The sequence below is a fragment of the Gallinula chloropus genome, assembly GCF_964237585.1.
Source record: "Gallinula chloropus genome assembly, chromosome: Z".
Taxonomy (NCBI): domain Eukaryota; kingdom Metazoa; phylum Chordata; class Aves; order Gruiformes; family Rallidae; genus Gallinula; species Gallinula chloropus.
In genome coordinates, this window is record NC_140089.1 from 2,171,543 (window position 1) to 2,190,259 (window position 18,717).

Consider the following 18,717-nt stretch of genomic DNA (forward strand, 5'->3'; position numbering starts at 1 on the left):
ATGTCAGAATCTGACAATTTCTTCCTTTATTATCTGTCATATATTTTTTAAAAATGGGTTCGTTTGGAGTGTTTGGGGTTTTTTTTTCAAAAATAAGGTTTAAAATAAAACATTGCAAAACCAGTATTTTATTTTAAACATTAAACACTTCCTTAAACTCTTCTAGGAACTCCTTTACTCTTATGCTTTTGTTTCATTCCATTTTCCATGTGCATAGATCTTGTTCTTTTTTTCCCTTCATGCCTACTTTTTTCTGGTGTGATTTCAGCTAGTTCCATGAGGTTGTAAAACTTTCAGTCTTAGAAACATTTTATTCCTTGAAATAATTGCACAATTTACTTTTTCCATTTACTCATCTCTCCATCTATTTAATATATTCCTCCATGACAAATAATCCTCTAGACAGTTACCTGTTTGTGGTTCTATCATTTATTAACCCTTTACTTCATCTCCAGATGTTGTGATGACCTTTAAGCCAGTGTCCAACTTTTAAAATATTTAAATTAAGTTTTTGAACAATTTAAATATAGGGGGGGTTTGTGGGGTTTTTTTTAGTTTTTCTCCCAGTAACATCCTGGTCTTAGGAGGTATCTCTATTGATTAGATTCCATGAGGAAATCTCCTTATCTTTTGCTGCTGCATTGTGCTGGGAGGAGTTGCACCTTTTATCTCTGTCAATATCCATACTTTACAGATGTTTCAAGACAGCATTGCCTACAAATCTAGCAGCTTTGCCAAGAAGAAGGGAACTGCTTAAGTGTTTCCATGTTTCTGCCTCTCCTTTTTCCCTATTTCGTGGTGTCACTGGTGGTGTCACCTCCAGTTTGGCACAGGTCACAGAATTCATAGTGACGGTTGCGGATTTGAGGAGGAAAGGAGATTATCTGTGGTTGGCACAAACGTGGGCAAGACTGATGCCATGCAGTGTGTGTAAACCTTGCCTCTTCTATTTGGCATGAAGTCAGTTTTAGGAAGCTACTTAAAGGCATTTTAAACAGGCTCCATCATCTTTCTCCCCTGGGGTATTTGCCCAGTTTCAGTCTGTTCCATGACACCTCTGTCTCCCTACTCTTCCCATACATTTTCTGTGTGGTTTTTTGGGTACAGCAAAAGGAAATGTCAAGGCAGGGAATGAAATTCTACACCAATACCCTTTGTGCTTATTCTTCATCTTTCCTAAGAGAGGGGTCGGAGCCCTTTTCACAGAATATGCCTGCCTGGTTCCTGCAGCACCGTGGGTGGGTTTTACGTGCCAACGCACTGGCACGCGTGCGTCTGAGAAGCAGAACAGAGATGTTAGAAGGACTGGTGGAGAGTTACTACGTAAGGCAGAAGAAGAAGAAGGTGTGGGGTTTGTTTAACTATGATTTGTGTGAGTGTAGGATGGAAATGAGACAGGCCTGTAGTCGCCATGTGCTTGACCTCTTGAAGGTTCTTATGCTCATAAAAACCGTAATGTAGCCCTCAGAAGCCCTTCATCTCACCCTCTGAAGTGACTCATGCACTAAAAAATACTGTAAGTAGACAGGAAAGAGGATGATTTTACACAGTGACCACTAATTCCTCACGGTTTCAGCCATACCTGCAAGCTGCTTCAGGTACTTCAGAAACAGAAAAACTGCTGGCTGAGGATAAAATCGACACTGCAAGCGCTGGCTGCAGCAGACACTGCAGGTTTTATCATCCTAAGGCTCTCTGCAATTTCTGAATCTGTCATTCTTATTAAAAATACTGAATAATTAAAACCATTTCAATACATTTTCAACAACTTAATTCTTTCGATATTTTATCCTAGAATAAAGTTCACATGATGCTCCACAAATATGTAGCAAGAACGCTATTTGCCTTGAGCAGAAATATAGAGAAAATTAGGATATCAAAAAAGAGAGAAACATTGCAGTAACGTTGGCTTCATGGTCTCATTTATTGTAATATCCATCATTTATTTCTTTGGCAGCTCTTTATGCAGAAATTATTCTTTTTTCTTTTTTTTCTTTTTTTTTTTTTTTTTCCTGAAAGCCCTGAACTTTGTGCTGATTTCTGATTTTTAAAAATAAAAAGTGCACTACCAGGAGTTCATATATGGTGATGAATTATTACTTTTTTTTTTTAACTCTTTGCTATACCAGATTAGTCTGTATCTGGGTTGATTGAATGCTGTTGCGTGCTGTCTGTGTTCTCTGAGAGGTGTAAGCAGCTGGAGAGACTTTAAGAGGCTACAAATTCATGTTCCCAGTGCTGAAAATGGCATTATTTGGTATGTATTTTACCAGATACTGTAGGCTCCACCTGTACCTGCTTTTTTGGTCACCTCCCACACCTTCATGTATGATACCTGGCTGACATATAGATTTTTTTTATTGGCTGGATTTCCATATACTTGGCATATAGAGTAAATTAAACTCCTGTCTTCAGAGGATTTCTGAGATACAGAATACATTCCCATCCCATGTCAGGACGAAATCCAAACTTTTTTAAAGTTCATGGCACAGAGGCCCAAAGCCAGGAGCCTGACAGGTGGGATTTCACCAGTACATGGGAGACCCTTCCTCTGCTGCTCTTTCATGTCTCCTGTAAGGCACTTGAATTAGAAAGATACAGACCACCCCACAGTGACAACTTCTTTCTCCTGTGTTAAGTGGTTAATAAAATCCTCCCTGAATCACTGTATTGCAATTAGAGTGCTTGTCTCATTGTCCCCACATCCCTGGCCAAGGCAGCAGAGTAGGGTCGAGCCTTGATCCTGGCTGGCAAAGGCCAACCCGTTAAACTGTCTGAAGGATGTTTTCTTGATTTCTGGCTTTGAAATGTGCTTTTCTTTTGAAAATTATGTAAAAGCGAGTTTACATCCATAAAAAAAAAAATGTTCACCAAATTGGTGTTTTCTGCGTCAGTAAAAGTTGTGAACATATGTCTTCATGAGTTTCCTGGTTGCTGATATATATATATATATATATGCACGTAATCCCAAGCAAGTTCCCAGTTCCAACAATCAGTGGGAATAAATATCGTTTAGATGATAGCAACAACAAACCTGTGCAGCTCAACCCAATCTACATGTCTTAACCAAGTATTTGCATGATGTTGCTGTTTCCCTACATGCCTTTTTCTTCACCCATCTCCTCCCCTGCTCTGTGATTTCCACTCCTGACATCATATGTACCTTGCACGACAAGCTGTAAAGCTGCCTTTTCTGCTTTATCTGTTGAAATAATGCCATCCTTAGCTTATTGCACCTGCAAAACAATGCCAGCAGGAAATTTGGCAAGTAATTTGCTAAATGTTACTCTCTCTAGCCTGTTAGGCAACCAATTAAGTCTTCACTGGAGGATGTACAAAATTGATATTAGATATATTGTGTGAAATAATTTAAGGGCTTTATATACATATATATATGTATATAAATATATATATTCTATATATACAGAGTATGTAGTAGTTGCTGTGTGCTTGACCTATATATATATATACACACACGTATATATACATATATATACACACATGTATATATATGTGTGTGTATATATATATACATAAATACATATATATATGCATTATACATATATATATATATATTGTATTCAGGTATGGGGGTTCTTTTCTTTTTATACCATAAGGTTTTGGCCACCACAACACTAACAGGCTAACAAACAGTACCATAATAGGACAGTTCCTTTAGTTACATCAAGTAGAGGGAAATTCCTCAATCACTGCTTGCATTACTGAAGCCAATATTATAATTTAAATTATTCTACTGGATGAATTAGAACGTGAGAGCCTCATAAAACAATATTTGCACAGTAGTATTTAACTTCCCAAAGAATGGAGGAGTGGAAAAAAACGCTGCAGTAAATATGAGGTATATTAAGACATTTCATCATGCCGTATTTCTGTTTAATCAACCCCCTATTTAGCAACTATTCTAAATGTGTATCTTGAAATATAGTAAACACTATTTACAGTTAAAAGATTTCTATATGTATGCATGCTGAGCAAATTAATTAATCAACCGACACGGCTTGAAAACGTGCTTAATACGCAGCTTTATGAACTTAACTTTTAATAGATGCCTTCCTCAAGTTGAGCTTTACGTACCAGAGCTCACCATGCTGTTCTGTTGGCACAACAGTCTTTGTAATGGGTCAAAAAGAGAAGAAATGTACATTCATTTATTTATCTTCTTCCAGTTAACAACCCAACCTGAGCTGTGCAGAGAAAGCAAAGCTCTTTGACAATTTATTTATCATTTCTGCCAACTCTCCCCCTTACCTTGGTTCCACGATGTTAGTCTGCATGACTGATTTCCAATACTTTCAGTCCCCTTTTTGCTTACCTTTCTCTTCTTAGCATTTGTGGTCTTCTCATTTCTGGGTGTAAACATTAGTTACACCGATATAGGCAATATTACCTTGGATGGAATGAAATGGGGGGAGCAACTAGTTTTTCAGTTCCAAACATAAATTATCTATCTATCTATCTATCTATATCTATCTATCTATCTATCCATCCATCCATCCATCCATCCATCCATCCATCCATCCATCCATCTCTGTATCTACTACTTATTTATTTATTTACTTTGCCTGAAGCTGTCTGTAAGGGTTGCAAGACAGCGGTGAAAGACCTAAATGCCTAGCAATGAGGCATACTGTGGGCAGAGGAGCTGCTCATGTATCTTCATCACTTCCCCTCCCTTTGTTTATTCACCTGGTTGCCGGTCTGAAATTGTCTTTTTGTTAGCTTGTGTGGATTTTTATCCACAGGCTATTTTACTCTTCTTTGAGATGATAATCTCTGCATCAATTGGTCGTTGCGTTTTCAGCCTGATCCTCAGGAAGAGTGAGATGGGGTTGTACAACCAGCTACTAAGTTTTGAAAATGAAATCAGAAGCAGCTGCTAGGCTTCCAGTCTCGTTGAATTCAATTTTTTCGTATCTAACAATGGAAGGCAGACAATTTCCCCTGGCCTTTCCATCTATTATATTGTTTTATTTTTGGCATATTCTTTCCCAATCTCCACGGTTGAAGGATTCACACTGACTCAGCATTAGCCAGTAACAGGTCATGGTGTTCAGTGCACAGCTTCCCTAGAGTAACAAAAATGTACTTCAGACCTCAAAAAAATGATTGTTGATTGCAACACACCAGACATTTATTTTCTGTAGGAAAAGATGTACAGGTACTACTACCTGTAGTAAAGTACTTGTAGTAAAGGACTGCAGGTACTGTAATTTATTGGAGTGGCCAGATTTACTCTGTGTCAGGCAGGGAAATGAAGTACAGATGTGCACTACAGGTGTCTGAATTTGGCAGGTTTACTTCACTGTTTCAGGTATTTTGAAAGTTTTGATTTTTGCACACAGGGACAAGTTTTCTGGATAAAGCCCATGACATCCAACCCCCTGCCCAAGCAGGGTCGGCGTCCAGATGGGGCTGGAATCTCTCCAGAGAAGGAGACTCCACACCCCCTGGGCAGCCTGTCCCAGGGCTCCCTCACCCTCACCAGCAAGAAGTTCTTCCCCACATTGCGGGGGAACTCCCTGTGCTCCAACTTGAGCCCATCGCCCCTTGTCCTGTCCCCACAGACACTGAGCAGAGGCTGCCCATGGCCCCTGGGTCCCACCCTTCAGCTATTGATCCCCATTGATCAGATCCCCTCTCAGGCTTCTCCTCTCCAGGCTGAACAGCCCCAGCTCCCTCAGCCTCTCCTCCCAGGGGAGATGCTCCAGGCCCTTCATCCCCTTCGCAGCCTCCTCTGACTCTCTCCAGGAGATCCCTGGCTGTTTGATCCCAGGGAACCCAGAACTGGACACACCACTCCAGGTGGGGCCTGAGCAGGGCAGAGCAGAGGGGGAGGATCCCCTCCTGTCACCTGCTGCCCACACTCCTCCTGATGCCCCCAGGATCCCACTGTCTCAGCCCCAGGGCACACTGCTGGCTCATGGCCACCCTGTCACCCACCAGGACCCCCAGGTCCTTCTCCACAGAGCTCCTCTCCAGCAGCTCACCCCCAGCCTGTCCTGATTCCAGCAGTTATTCCTTCCCAGGTGCCAGACTCTCCACTTGCTTTTGTTGAACTTCATCTGGTTTCTCCCAGCCCAGCTCTCCAGCCTGTCCAGGTCTCTCTGGATGGCAGTGCAGTGTCCTGCATGTCAGCCACCCCTCCCAGCTCTGTATCATTGGTGTACTTGCTGAGGGTGGACACTATTCCCTCCTTGAAGTCCTTGATGAAGATGTTAAATAAGACTGCTCCCAACACTGAGCCCTGGGGAACACCACTAGTCACGGCTCTCCAACCATACTGTGCTCCACTGATCACCACCCTCTGAGCTCATCAGCCAGTTCTCATCCCACCTCACTGTCCACTCATCTATCCCATACTTTCTCAGCTTTGCTATCAGGATGTCGTGGGAGACAGTACCAAAACCCTTGAAGAAGCCAGCGTTAGAAGAACCATGTCCAGTGCTCCCTGAACAAGGGAATTTTCCCCTGCCAAGGGAGGCCAGAACACCCAGGGGACCCCATGCCACCAAGCCTGGAACACTTCCCTCATCAACTACACCTTCCCAGGGAGACCTACTGATACCTTTATGGTCATGTCAGGAAATATACCGGCCGGGAGGGAGACAGGTACATTCTGGGGACAGCTGCATTGTATTGAGGTGTTATTTTAATGCTAAAAAATGATAATTATTTAGCTTGTCCTTGGTATTGGGCCTGTAAGGCAGCTCTGCCTGTGAACCATCTTGTGATATTCTGCACTGGACTGCTGTCAGCTTTTTTCCATAAGGCACTCTCCGCTTTTGAGGCAGCGTACAAATGTGCCATCTCCAAAGAGCACTCAGATCGCACGCTGAAGATTTTCAGCATGTGTAAAAATGCCAGAGGGAAGGTCATCTGAGCCATTTAAAGCCTGTCCTCCTCAGCGCAGGTACGGCCTCCTCCACGTAGCCGCGCCGCTTTGCAGAACGGGGAGCAGCTCGCTCCGTGCTGGCGCTGGCATTTATCTGTCACGCCACGCAGAAATATCCTGAGACACCATCCTCAGTTACGTGAAGGAGAAGCAGTCAGAGCTAGATGCAGCTGCTGCCTGCATGAGGAGGGACAACTGTGCCATATGGGACAGCGCTAATGACGGGGCTCATGTTTCCGCGGGTAAGGCTGCCTGCTCGGGTTTCTATGGGTGTGAAGGGGACTCTGTGTTTGTGTGCCATCTGGGGTGGCTCCACATGGCTGTGGTGAAATACGATGGAATGAGGAGAGGCTGAGAGAGCTGGGACTGCTCAGCCTGGAGAAAAGCAGGCTCAGAGGGACCTTATCCATGGGTATGAGCACCTGATGGAAGGTGTAAAGATCATGGAATCATAGAATCATAGAATGGTATGGGTTGGAAGGGACCCCAAGGGTCATAGATTTCCAACCACCCTGCCAGAGGCAGGGACACCAACCTCCAGACCTGGAGCTACAGGTTATGATCTACCAACCACAGGCCTGGATGATGGTCTCTTCTCAGGGTTGCCTGATGGCAGGACCAGAGGTGCAACAGGAATGCTGGAAATTCTGCCTAAGCATAAGAATAAAACACTTTTTACTCCAAGCATGGTCAAGCTTTGCTCCAGGTTTCCCAAGGAGATCACAGAGTCTCTGTCCTTGGACATACTCCAACCCAAACTTGACATGGGCATGATGAACCTGCTCTAGATGAACACCAACCTTAGGTGCCTACAGTACCCTGTGGTGGGATGTGCCTGGTCCTCACCAGACACTGGGGGACTCTGGACACGGGCCAGGCAGGAGAGGGTTTTTCTTTGGTATGTACGTGAAACGATGTGAATTTTTCAGCAGCCCACCACCTGCTCAAGTTTGGTACCAACAAAACGCAGCTTCTTAACCCCCCTAAATGTTCTGCTTAGATTGCAAGTTATGAACTGAGCCTAATTCTTTTAAAAGAAAAAAAAACTGAAAAAACACAACACTTTTTTTAAAAGATGCAATGCATTAAGAAAAGTAGGTGATTATATTACTCTCATAATAATTTGTTTTCCAAGTGTTCATCCTTCTATGCTATCATAGTAGCCCCTTCTTAATAAATGGAGGAAGTTACTTGTTGACAAAATATGAATTTTTTATACTCCAAAGCCACAAAGCTGTCAAATTATCAAACATAATTTCTCAGCAGATATATCTTGTTTGTATTTACGGAACATACGTATGCCACAGTAACCACATTTGAAAGCTTAATCCTTTAAAGTATTTACATTGGGTTTTCAACATTCATTATGGAAAGCCTGTGTAAATTGAAATAAAAAGGGGAGGGGTGGAAAGAGGGAGCAAGTAATGCGCGATCTGAAGAGCAGGATATTTTTAGTAGATGAATTTTTGGTTCCTAAGCTCTACCATGTAATCATGTGCAGGTAAAACTTAACGTTTACTGAATGGAAAAGTTGCCAGCTCTGTGATCATAAAAAATACCTCCTTGTGTGAATTTGGGCCTCTTGATTTTCTTGGGAAATTATATTAATGCTCAAAATAATTAATTTTATATAACAATAACAATTTTTTTAAAAAAAATTTTGAAAATACAAATATTTACCTCCAAGCACTTAGTTATTGATCATGTTATTGATCCCATTCTTCCATAAAATCCGCCCTCTTGAATGCTTGCATCATTTTTTGCACCAGTAAATGTGTTTGTAAATATATATATTTGAAATACTCTGGTTTTTTTTGCACAATCAAGTGTAGAGTTTTCTTCACTCAGCTTCAGAAAAGCAACTTCATGCATTCACTAGAGGTTTTTGGGGTAGTCAAGAGAAGAAATAGAAGAATGGGGACAGGATGCAGTCTGCAGGCAATGAACACGTGATCTTAGCACAATTACTTCTGTGAACATCATTGTAAGAAATTATCTTTTGTGTATAACTTTTTCTTAATGTTCTAAGCATCTAGACTTAGAAAGAATGCGTTTTGGTCCAAATCTGAGTAAGGCACGAGTCAATCAAACTGAACTATTGTTATTAGGGTTTGGGTTTGGGTTTTTTTTGTTGTTGTTTAACTTATTTTAAAAACAACAGGGGAAGAAAAAAAAAAACCCCACCTTGATTTTAAACATAAAATACTTTGTACATACTTGGTAACTAAAATCTGTTTGAGTTAAAGTAAATATTTTTTTAATTAAAAATACCCCAAACCAAACATTCCATATTAAAATATTATTTGGGACAAAAAAGTTGTATCAAGTACTGAAACCAAATGCTTTCATGTTGGAGTTAAATTTATATGGCTCAGCTTAATTAAAATTACTTGATAATGAATAGGTCATTTCAAACTTGCTGTGTTATTCTAGATCTTTCATCCAAATATTTTTCACTAATTGGGAAAAAGACCCATGTTTATTAATATCAAACTGCAAAGGTGAGAGGGGCAGACATCTTCTCTGTGCATTTCAGCATGTAATTCACCCCAGAATCCTCTTAGATGCAGTAACAGGTTAAGACAACTACTCTGTGACTGACAGTGAAGTGGTGGAAAGCCAGTAGGACCAGATCTGGGACACCAGAAGCCTTATGGGAATTCATGTGCCTTAGTCCAAGGCTGGATGAGATCAGTGTGGAAGATTCGTGTTAGAAATCTGTAATTTCTCTCTTTTGTATCCCTTTCTCACTGTAGGATTTATGCAAAATACAATTCCAGGTTGCTTTTGGGAGCAAAAGCCTAGATGTCCAAAGCTTCTGGTTTCATTTGGCTCAGGTTGTGTTCATCTACTGACAGCTTGCCCTTCTCAGAAGTGTATTATTAGTCTTCTATTAATTAATACATTCCCTTTTCTCTATTAGTCTGTACTGGTACCACTAATTAATTACAAGTGTCATAGATGCCCACACGTGTCTATGTTTTCTCACCCAAGTTGGAAAAACCAAACCTTTATTCAGAGCCTCTTCCCATTTCTTGACACAATAACACTATGGCATCAATGTTACTGCAATATAAACGGTGTTGGACCAAGAGGACCAGCATATGAGTTGTGTATAAAACAGCAAATCTCAGAAAACTGAAAATAAAGAGACATCCTGCTGCCACAGAAACCTAAAAAAAAACCCTGGACTATCTTCAGAGTAGCGTATGGTGGCAGCTTCAACAATGCTGGGTCAGTGTGAACCCATTTCTCCCAAATGTCCATTATTTAGAACTATGCAGTTAAGAGAGAGCTGTAAGAACGAGCTGAAAAATGGAAATCCAACCTAATGATTTTTTTTTTTTTTGAAAGAACCAACTGAAATGTTGAGGATATAAATCTTTCCAATTTTCCACTGTGTTAAAATTATGAACAAAAAAAGGTTAAATAAAAAAAAAAAAAAAGGAAGACCAAAGAGAAAGCTTCATCCCCTTGCAGCGTGTTCCTGCTGTCTGCAACTCGTGGCTCGGTGTCTGTGAGGTTTGATTCACTGTTTTTCAAAGATGTGGGATAGCAAACACCAGTAACAGGGAGGCTGGGTAAATACTACCTCTCCTTTCTTATTGCAGCTGGAAAGCTTCTAAAGTTTTTGCTGTGTGCCTTCCGCTGCCCTTGACAACATCCTTTGTAGCTGTGTTCTTGCCCTGGAAAAAGGTCTTTCATCATTTTTTTCCCAACACTTGTGAAGTTTCTATTTCAGTTCAAAACTTCTTAAATATCCTTCTAATGTCTTAACTTCATAGCTGGGACAGGTTAACCTGTGAGTCAGAGCTCTATTCTCTTCTCATGACATACTTTCTAAAATGTTTCCCATGTACCAATTTCTTCAGTACATTGAAATGCTGTCTCCTCTTTTGGTTTGGTCTTAGGAAGTAGGACCCTAAGTCTGTTGATTCCTTATAGCTGCCTCTTCCTTTATTTTTTTTTCCTTTGCCCCCAATTTTGTGGCACATGGATAATTAAAAACATAAATAATAATTCATATTACATCTTCCCCTATATCTTATATATTTGTTTTAGTGATTGGGAAAATTCTTGGAGGACATTCTTTATTATGTTTATACATATATATATGAGTTTAGGAAAACTGTATTGAAGTTTTCAGGTTTATTTCTGAATATGATGGACACTGATTTTTTACAAAGATTGTCCTGATACCGATATAACTTTACACTACAGGGGATATTTTTTTGCTTTGGATGGAGAAAGGCAAGAGAATTTTTTTCCATTAGGTAGACATAGGGATATTTTCCTGTTTGGTGTGATTTCAGTGTGAATATCTCAACCGGAACCTTTGCATGCGTTGCATTGCTCTTCTGGGTCTTGTTCAATAGTGAAATAGTTGTGTATCTGGTGTCTTCGCTTTCCCCCCTTCTTTATAGTCCTTCAGGGGGGTATGTAGAAGGGTTCAATAAAGATTAAAAAAACAGCTAAGAAGATTACTCCATTATTTGGACTCGGCACTAGTGAGGCCGCAGCTGGAGTGCTGGGCCCAGTTCTGGGCCCCTCACTGCCAGAAGGACATGGAGGGCCTGGAGCGAGTGCAGAGAAGGGCAACCAGGCTGGGGAAGGGGCTGGAGGGCAAATCCTCTGAGGAGCGGCTGAGGGAGCTGGGGGTGTTGAGCCTGGAGAAGAGGAGGCTGAGGGGAGACCTTCTCCCCACCTCCCCTGCCCTGCCAGGAGGGTGCAGAGAGGTGGGCGATGGTCTCTGCAGCCAGGGGACAGGAGATGGGACAAGGGGCAATGGGCTCAAGCTGCCCCAGGGCAGGGTCAGCTCAGCTGGGAGGGAAAAGTTCTTCCCTGGCAGAGCTGTCAGGGCCTGGCCCAGGCTGCCCAGGGAGGGGCTGAGTCCCCAGCCCTGGGTGTGTTTAACAGAGGGGAGATGAGGTGCTCAGGGATCTGGTTTAGCCCAGGACAGGGACGGTTGGACTCCAGGAGCTTAAAGGGCTTTTCCAACCTTGGGATTCTGTGATTTCTGTGATTCTGTGAAATTGCTGAAACAAGATGGGCGTCTTTAAACCTGTAAAATCTAAGGAGTTTAAATGTTGGTCACAGTCATAAAAAAATTACCGTAACCAAATGCAATCTGATTAAACCTCTGCAGACTTCCCTTTGAATTTAATTCTACCATTAGAAAAATTGCCCCACATAGAAACTGAAAGGCTTTTCAGGACTTGAGCTTATGGACAAACATTGCAGGTAGTTGGCTGTCTTACACTGACGTAAAATGTATTTCATGGTCTATGATTCCTCACGTTACAAAACGTGTATTTACAGCTACAGAGATGTATATTCTTCTATTACTTAACAACAGCAAACAAGACACGAGCTGCTGAGATTTCTTGTCTTGTGGTGAAGTATAACATGCTAGACATTGATAAAACAATTGTTTCGCTGCCTGCAAGAGCTTAATCCACAGCTGTGTCCCTCATGAACTTCAGGAGGCAAAAAGGTAATTCATTAAAATGCTGTGTGAGCTGATAGAGAGGTACTGTATTTTATTTAACTGCATGATTTCTCTACCCATTGCAGCTCGGTGTAGGGAACACTACCCACTTGCTTGGTGGTATTTTGTAATGTTAATTGCATTGGCTTATTTTGGATCAAAATAAGCACTTAAACATAAATTTTAATGGAATGGTCTGTTGTAAGAAATCTCAAGAATTATAGAAAATTATTAAACTCCACCTGTTCTCCACCTCAGGTATAAATGTGCCAATATAAGCTGGTACAAAGGGATAACAGCAGCCTCAACCAAAGGTGTTTGAATGCAGTAAAGGTCCTGCACAGGTATGAGAAGAGGATGACTGATGATGGCTTGTGACGAGTGTGGAGGTTACAAAAGTCAAAGACCAAAGACTTGCCTCTGCTTCCTGCCTGCTCCATCACTCCCCTCTTGCTCTGCCAAGGGCCAGCTGAAAGATGGTCGATCCCATCTTCATTGAGCAGCAAATAATATTTATCACAATTACATTCTATGAAGACCCATGTGTAAGGACAAGAATGAAGATGTCTTTTGGGGGAAATACAATCATTTCATATCTGCTCAAGCTTAAAAGGAAGCACTTGCTCGTGAAAAATAATCCTTAAGCACAAAGGGACCCCAGGGCCAACAGAACTGGGAGGGCTCCACAGCTGCAAGCACACAAGCACACAATCACAGAATCACAGAATCACAAGGTTGGAAAAGCCCTTTAAGCCCATCGAGTCCAACTGTCCCTGTCCTGTGCTAAACCAGATCCCTGAGCACCTCATCTCCCCTCTGTTAAACACCCCCAGGGCTGGGGACTCAGCCCCTCCCTGGGCAGCCTGGGCCAGGCCCTGACAGCTCTGCCAGGGAAGAACTTTTCCCTCCCAGCTGAGCTGACCCTGCCCTGGGGCAGCTTGAGCCCAGTGCCCCTTGTCCCATCTCCTGTCCCCTGGCTGGAGAGACCATCGCCCACCTCTCTGCACCCTCCTGGCAGGGCAGGGGAGGTGGGGAGAAGGTCTCCCCTCAGCCTCCTCTTCTCCAGGCTCAACACCCCCAGCTCCCTCAGCCGCTCCTCAGAGGATTTGCCCTCCAGCCCCTTCCCCAGCCTGGCTGCCCTTCTCTGGACTCACTCCAGGCCCTCCATGTCCTTCTGGCAGTGAGAGGCCCAGAACTGAACACAGCACTTGAGGAGTGGCCTCACCAGTGACCAGTCCAGGGGCATGGAAGATGTAAGAGAATATACCACAGCTGGCAGAGCATAGCAGGGTTAAGATAATCCATGCCTATCAAACAATGGTGATGAATTTCATCTCAGTTTCAAAAAAAAATTGCACCAATTAGTGGTTTATGCACAAACTGCTGCTTTCTTTCGCCTCCTTTGGCTTATAGTGTTGTTTAGAAATAAACACATTTAGACAGAAGTTTGAAAATTACAGCAAAAGACGTTATTGAGGAAATTGAGGGTGAATATGGGGGAAATATTTTCATGCAAATTACCTGTAACGACTCTTAAATCACATAAAGGTAAAAGCAAATGTAAGTGAAGTTTAAGCACCTTTTCTATGTTCTTTTCTCACTCTTCTTGCCTTCTTACATAATACTTGGCAAAAAAGAAAAACCCCAAACCTCCCTCTCTCTCCTTGTGCTCGCTGTTTTTATCAAAATTCCTCTTGAAAATACTACGACTGTAAAGCTTTCCAGTGGTAATTCACCACATTAAAAATAGATAAGCTTAAGAGCTTGCAGTGCTTGAAGTCTGAATATTTACCCGTGTTAGGATGTTTGAATGGCACCGTCTCTGATTTAGATGAGCTGTGAATTATGTCATCTTCTTAGCTCAATATCAACTACATCGCTATTTTCTGATACGTAGCAATTATTAAATATAGCTATCATTCAGTATGGAAATGCTTGTTTTCAGCTATCTGATGTACCGCTGCACTGTTAATGTTTCATCATTTCCCAACACTTCCTTGCAAGATGATCTGAGGTATCAGCTTTGCCACAGGAAATGGCTGAATATGAGCCAGCAGTGTGCCCGGGGGGCCAAGAAGGCCAATGGCATCTTGGCTTGTATCAAAAACAGTGTGGCCAGTAGGTCTGGGGAGGGGATTGTGCCCCTGTACTCGGCATTGGTGAGGCCACACCTTGAGTACTGTGTGCAGTTCTGGGCTCCCCACCATAAGAAGGACCGGGAGGGCCTGGAGCGAGTGCAGAGAAGGGCAACCAGGCTGGGGAAGGGGCTGGAGGGCAAATCCTCTGAGGAGCGGCTGAGGGAGCTGGGGGTGTTGAGCCTGGAGAAGAGGAGGCTGAGGGGAGACCTTCTCCCCACCTCCCCTGCCCTGCCAGGAGGGTGCAGAGAGGTGGGCGATGGTCTCTGCAGCCAGGGGACAGGAGCTGGGACAAGGGGCAATGGGCTCAAGCTGCCCCAGGGCAGGGTCAGCTCAGCTGGGAGGGAAAAGTTCTTCCCTGGCAGAGCTGTCAGGGCCTGGCCCAGGCTGCCCAGGGAGGGGCTGAGTCCCCAGCCCTGGGGGTGTTTAACAGAGGGGAGATGAGGTGCTCAGGGATCTGGTTTAGCACAGGACAGGGACGGTTGGACTCCAGGAGCTTAAAGGGCTTTTCCAACCTTGGGATTCTGTGATTCTGTATATGGTTTATTTCTGATTTAACACACTCTGCTTTGGTACCAACTGCACATATTTCCTTTTGATCTGTAACAAGCATCTAACATATACTCCTATATGGTTCTTAAAAAGCGCCTTCATAGGAATGCATGTAGAATTTACAGAATATATGCAGCATGGCAACTGAAAATCAATGCAGGAATGTATCACCCTGCATTAAATCCAGCCCTGCTAAAACGCCCTGCATGCTTTCTGACAGATGCACGGGAAAAGGCTTTTCTCTGCATCTTTGCAGACAAACTTACTGTTTCTTCAGCTTTTATATTTCAGTCCAGCAGAGATGAAAGCTGTACAGAACATAGTCCTGCCTAGCCATTTATATAAATGGCTGTACTGGTGCTAATTATGAGCAAGGCTAGGATGTGGGTACATCGCTAAGGAGACCTGAGCTGGATCCTCTGGAGTGTACTGCTCCCCTTGCACTTTTTAGCTTCTTCCTCTCTTATCTCCTATGTATGAGGAGAAGTAGAAGCCCTCCCAGTGCTAGCTATCCTCTTTGTCCTCATGATCTCATCATCTGAGCTGACCAGGAGAAGTCTTCAGTGATGCCTGTATTCGTGTGTGCTGGTGTGTTTTGCTGCATCTTTCTGAAAAATATACTGCTAGGTTGGCACTTTTTTGTGGGATTTGAGGTTTTTCCCCCCCTTGATTAGCCACATGCAACACAGAAAGGAACAGCTTGCAGTGAAAAGCTTTTAGGCATCTCACTCCAGGCATGCAGAGCATGTCACCTTACATTACTTGGTATTTCGGCTTTATTTTGAAAATATATTTCAAATGCTTAACTCTGTTAAGTGCACAAGTTGTAGTAGCCTGAAAGCTCACAGCAGTGCTCTGAAAATTAGAAGGGGGATGGATTTTTATTCTAAACACGTGCTTTCTTGTAAATATTTAGAATAGAATATACTGGAAGTTGGTTTCCTGGACACTCAGGTTCATCTTAGGGTTATATGGACTCTAAGTGAAATGTGGATGGTGATGTGATGGATTGGTTTGAAATAATTCCAGTTCCCTTTTTAAATGCTGATTTTATTTAATCTTCCAAGATATAGCCAGGCTAGCAGGAAATATATGCCAACTATGTATTTGGAACTTGTCTCAAAGAGCTCCGTCGTTCGGAACACTGTGAGCAAGCAGAGGTGTGCAGGTTGGTGGTTCCGCTGATGGAGCCTCAATTTTCCAAGTATTTCATGATGGTAATTTCATTCACATCTACGTTGCCCTGAACTGGCTAGTTGGATTTGTCCCAGCTACCATTGCCAAAACAATTGTCACACATTTTAGACATGCTAGTAAAAACATGTTCCGTTTTGGGCAATTTTTTTGAATAGTAAATGTTTTCTCAGGGTTTTTATTTTTTTCCCCATTTCCGACAGAAACACCTGTTTTCTCTTCCCATTTATAAGATAGAAGATCCGTGGTGGCCTTCTTTCTTACTGTCCAGTAGTCTTTTAAAAAACAACAATCAGTGTTGTCCCCAGACTTTGAGCATCAGAGTGGAAAAATGTCTAAATTAGATGAGAGACCAGGTGTTTGTCAAGCTCACTTCACAGATCTTTAATTCATGGATACAGTTAAGCAAATGCATAGAAGACATTCTTATCCTCATCGGACCTGCTTAAATGCTTTAAAAATAGACCACTTTTTGATAAAATGATAATGTAATGTATTAGTAATAACTTGTTATAAAGTCAACGCTAAAGAATGTCCAAACTGGATGACATTGAAGATTTCTACCAACACTAACGTTTAAGATTCAATGAAATGTGCTGACAAGTATGAAGTCACTATCTTTAAAAGGAATCTGCTGATTTATTGTTAAGCTTCCATTAGCCAAGACAGCTCGATTTCTGTGTTATACCTCCAGCAATAACTGTTTTGAATGTATTCCATTCAGCATTTTCAGTTGCCGTCCTTCCCACCAAACAGCTCCCCCTCTACTTAAAAATATGCAACAAATCAAACTAATTAAAACGAATCAATTCGGCTGGTAAAGTGGTGTTCCGGAATGACTCCAAGGACCATAAATTCAAATTAAGGGTTTCACGACTTCTTCCTAGGTTTGAAGAGGCTCCTTGGGGCAAAAGGGAAGAGGGAAACCGGGCGCCCTGATAGCAGCTGGCAAGAGTAAATGCGCTGAGGGCTCATACGGGCTGAACTTACAAACATATCACAAACCAGAGGATAATAGCAATTAATTGTATCTGATGTTGCTATTCAGGTGAGGTTAAGTGTGGTAGTGCTCATATATGAGCGGTGTGATAGCAGGTTCATTACCGCAAAGCTCTGGTGGTGGACACAGCGTGTTCATGATGGTTTTTGTAGCATGCTTTGCTTGTTACGGTGCTTCTTCACTGCAGGTGGCAATGGGGGTCATCAGATTCAGGTTTTAAGGTAAAGGTGTGATGGATAATGTGCTAGTTTATACTGTTCAGTGAGTAGACTTTTCCTAGCTGCATTTCAACCACCAGACTACGCTACAGGGCGCTTGTTCCTTTTCAGGTCCCAGTAAACTTCTAAACACAGTTGCAGAAAACGCACACCACGCTCTCTTGCCAATATGGATTGTCCTCTCTTTGCACATATGATGAATGCAATGTACTCCTCCCACCATTCAAGACTATATATAATTTACACATTGGTTTACATGGTCCTAATGAGGACCTAGCAAGTGTTGGGACAGGATTTAAGCACGGCTCCTGACATTAGTTCCCTAAAAGCAGTCTTTGTTCTGCTGCTCCTCTGCATGCCTCCTACTTCATAGCATCATCCTATGGCTCGTTTATAATCCACGGGATTTAATACTTGAATATATGTCTGTATTCAGTATTCATGCTTTACCTTTTGTCTTCAGCTGGTCTGAACTGGGAGCCTACACTTTATTATCTACTTAGAACAGAAAAGAGATTAATATTAAAGGGATATCAAGTGCTTAAACATCCACAAAATTTGTAAGAGAGATAGAGCCACATTACTGAGCATTATGTAGGCATAATTAGAGTGATACAAAGTTTAGCTGACTATGTTTCAGCACTATTTCTGCATTTACTACCCTGATTTTCTGCAAGGGAATACTGTGTGACTCTTAAGGTTTTATATATTTAATTAACTACTAAGGAGAAGTGAAATCATCTTCATATTATTTTATTTTTTTCCAGGTCTTGAGTTTTAATGTTATTAGGAGCACCAGTGAATTGACAGTAATGAGTTTTGCATTGACTTGCTTGTTCTAAAGACTAGCCTAAAGCACTTAAAAACATAAATTAAAAAAAAAGTTGTTTTTTCTTTCAGGTGGGAGATGAAACAAGGTGCAGATCTTGAAGACGAGGAGAAAGTTATGGTGGAACACTTGAAAACTGTTTATTTGACACAGAGCACTCCTACCTCAGAGGATAAAGAAGAATAATTACCTTGACAGGCTTCGGGTTGCACCTCTTTTTTTCTGAATTCAACATGATTAACTTAATGGCTTAGTTATAACTGACAGGACTAGAAAGCTCGGGAATATATATCTTGAGTAGGAGTGTTAAACTAAAGAACGTTCCCCTGTTATTGTCTAGTCACCCCATCCAGGCAGCAATTGTTCGCACCTGCATAAGGCGAGCATC

The 18,717-nt window shown here is 42.2% G+C and overlaps 1 protein-coding gene across 1 annotated transcript in view; it reads left to right on the top strand.

Annotated features, from left to right (window-relative positions):
* The window catches only part of KIAA0825, a gene marked incomplete at both ends in the record, with an annotated part of 220,325 nt that extends 201,810 nt beyond the window's left edge, over positions 1-18,515 (top strand). The window contains one exon of the mRNA XM_084278315.1: positions 18,401-18,515. Within this exon, the coding sequence (XP_084134441.1) occupies positions 18,401-18,515 (115 nt within the window). The remainder of the gene's footprint in view (positions 1-18,400) is intronic.
* Between the last annotated feature and the right edge of the window lie 202 nt (positions 18,516-18,717).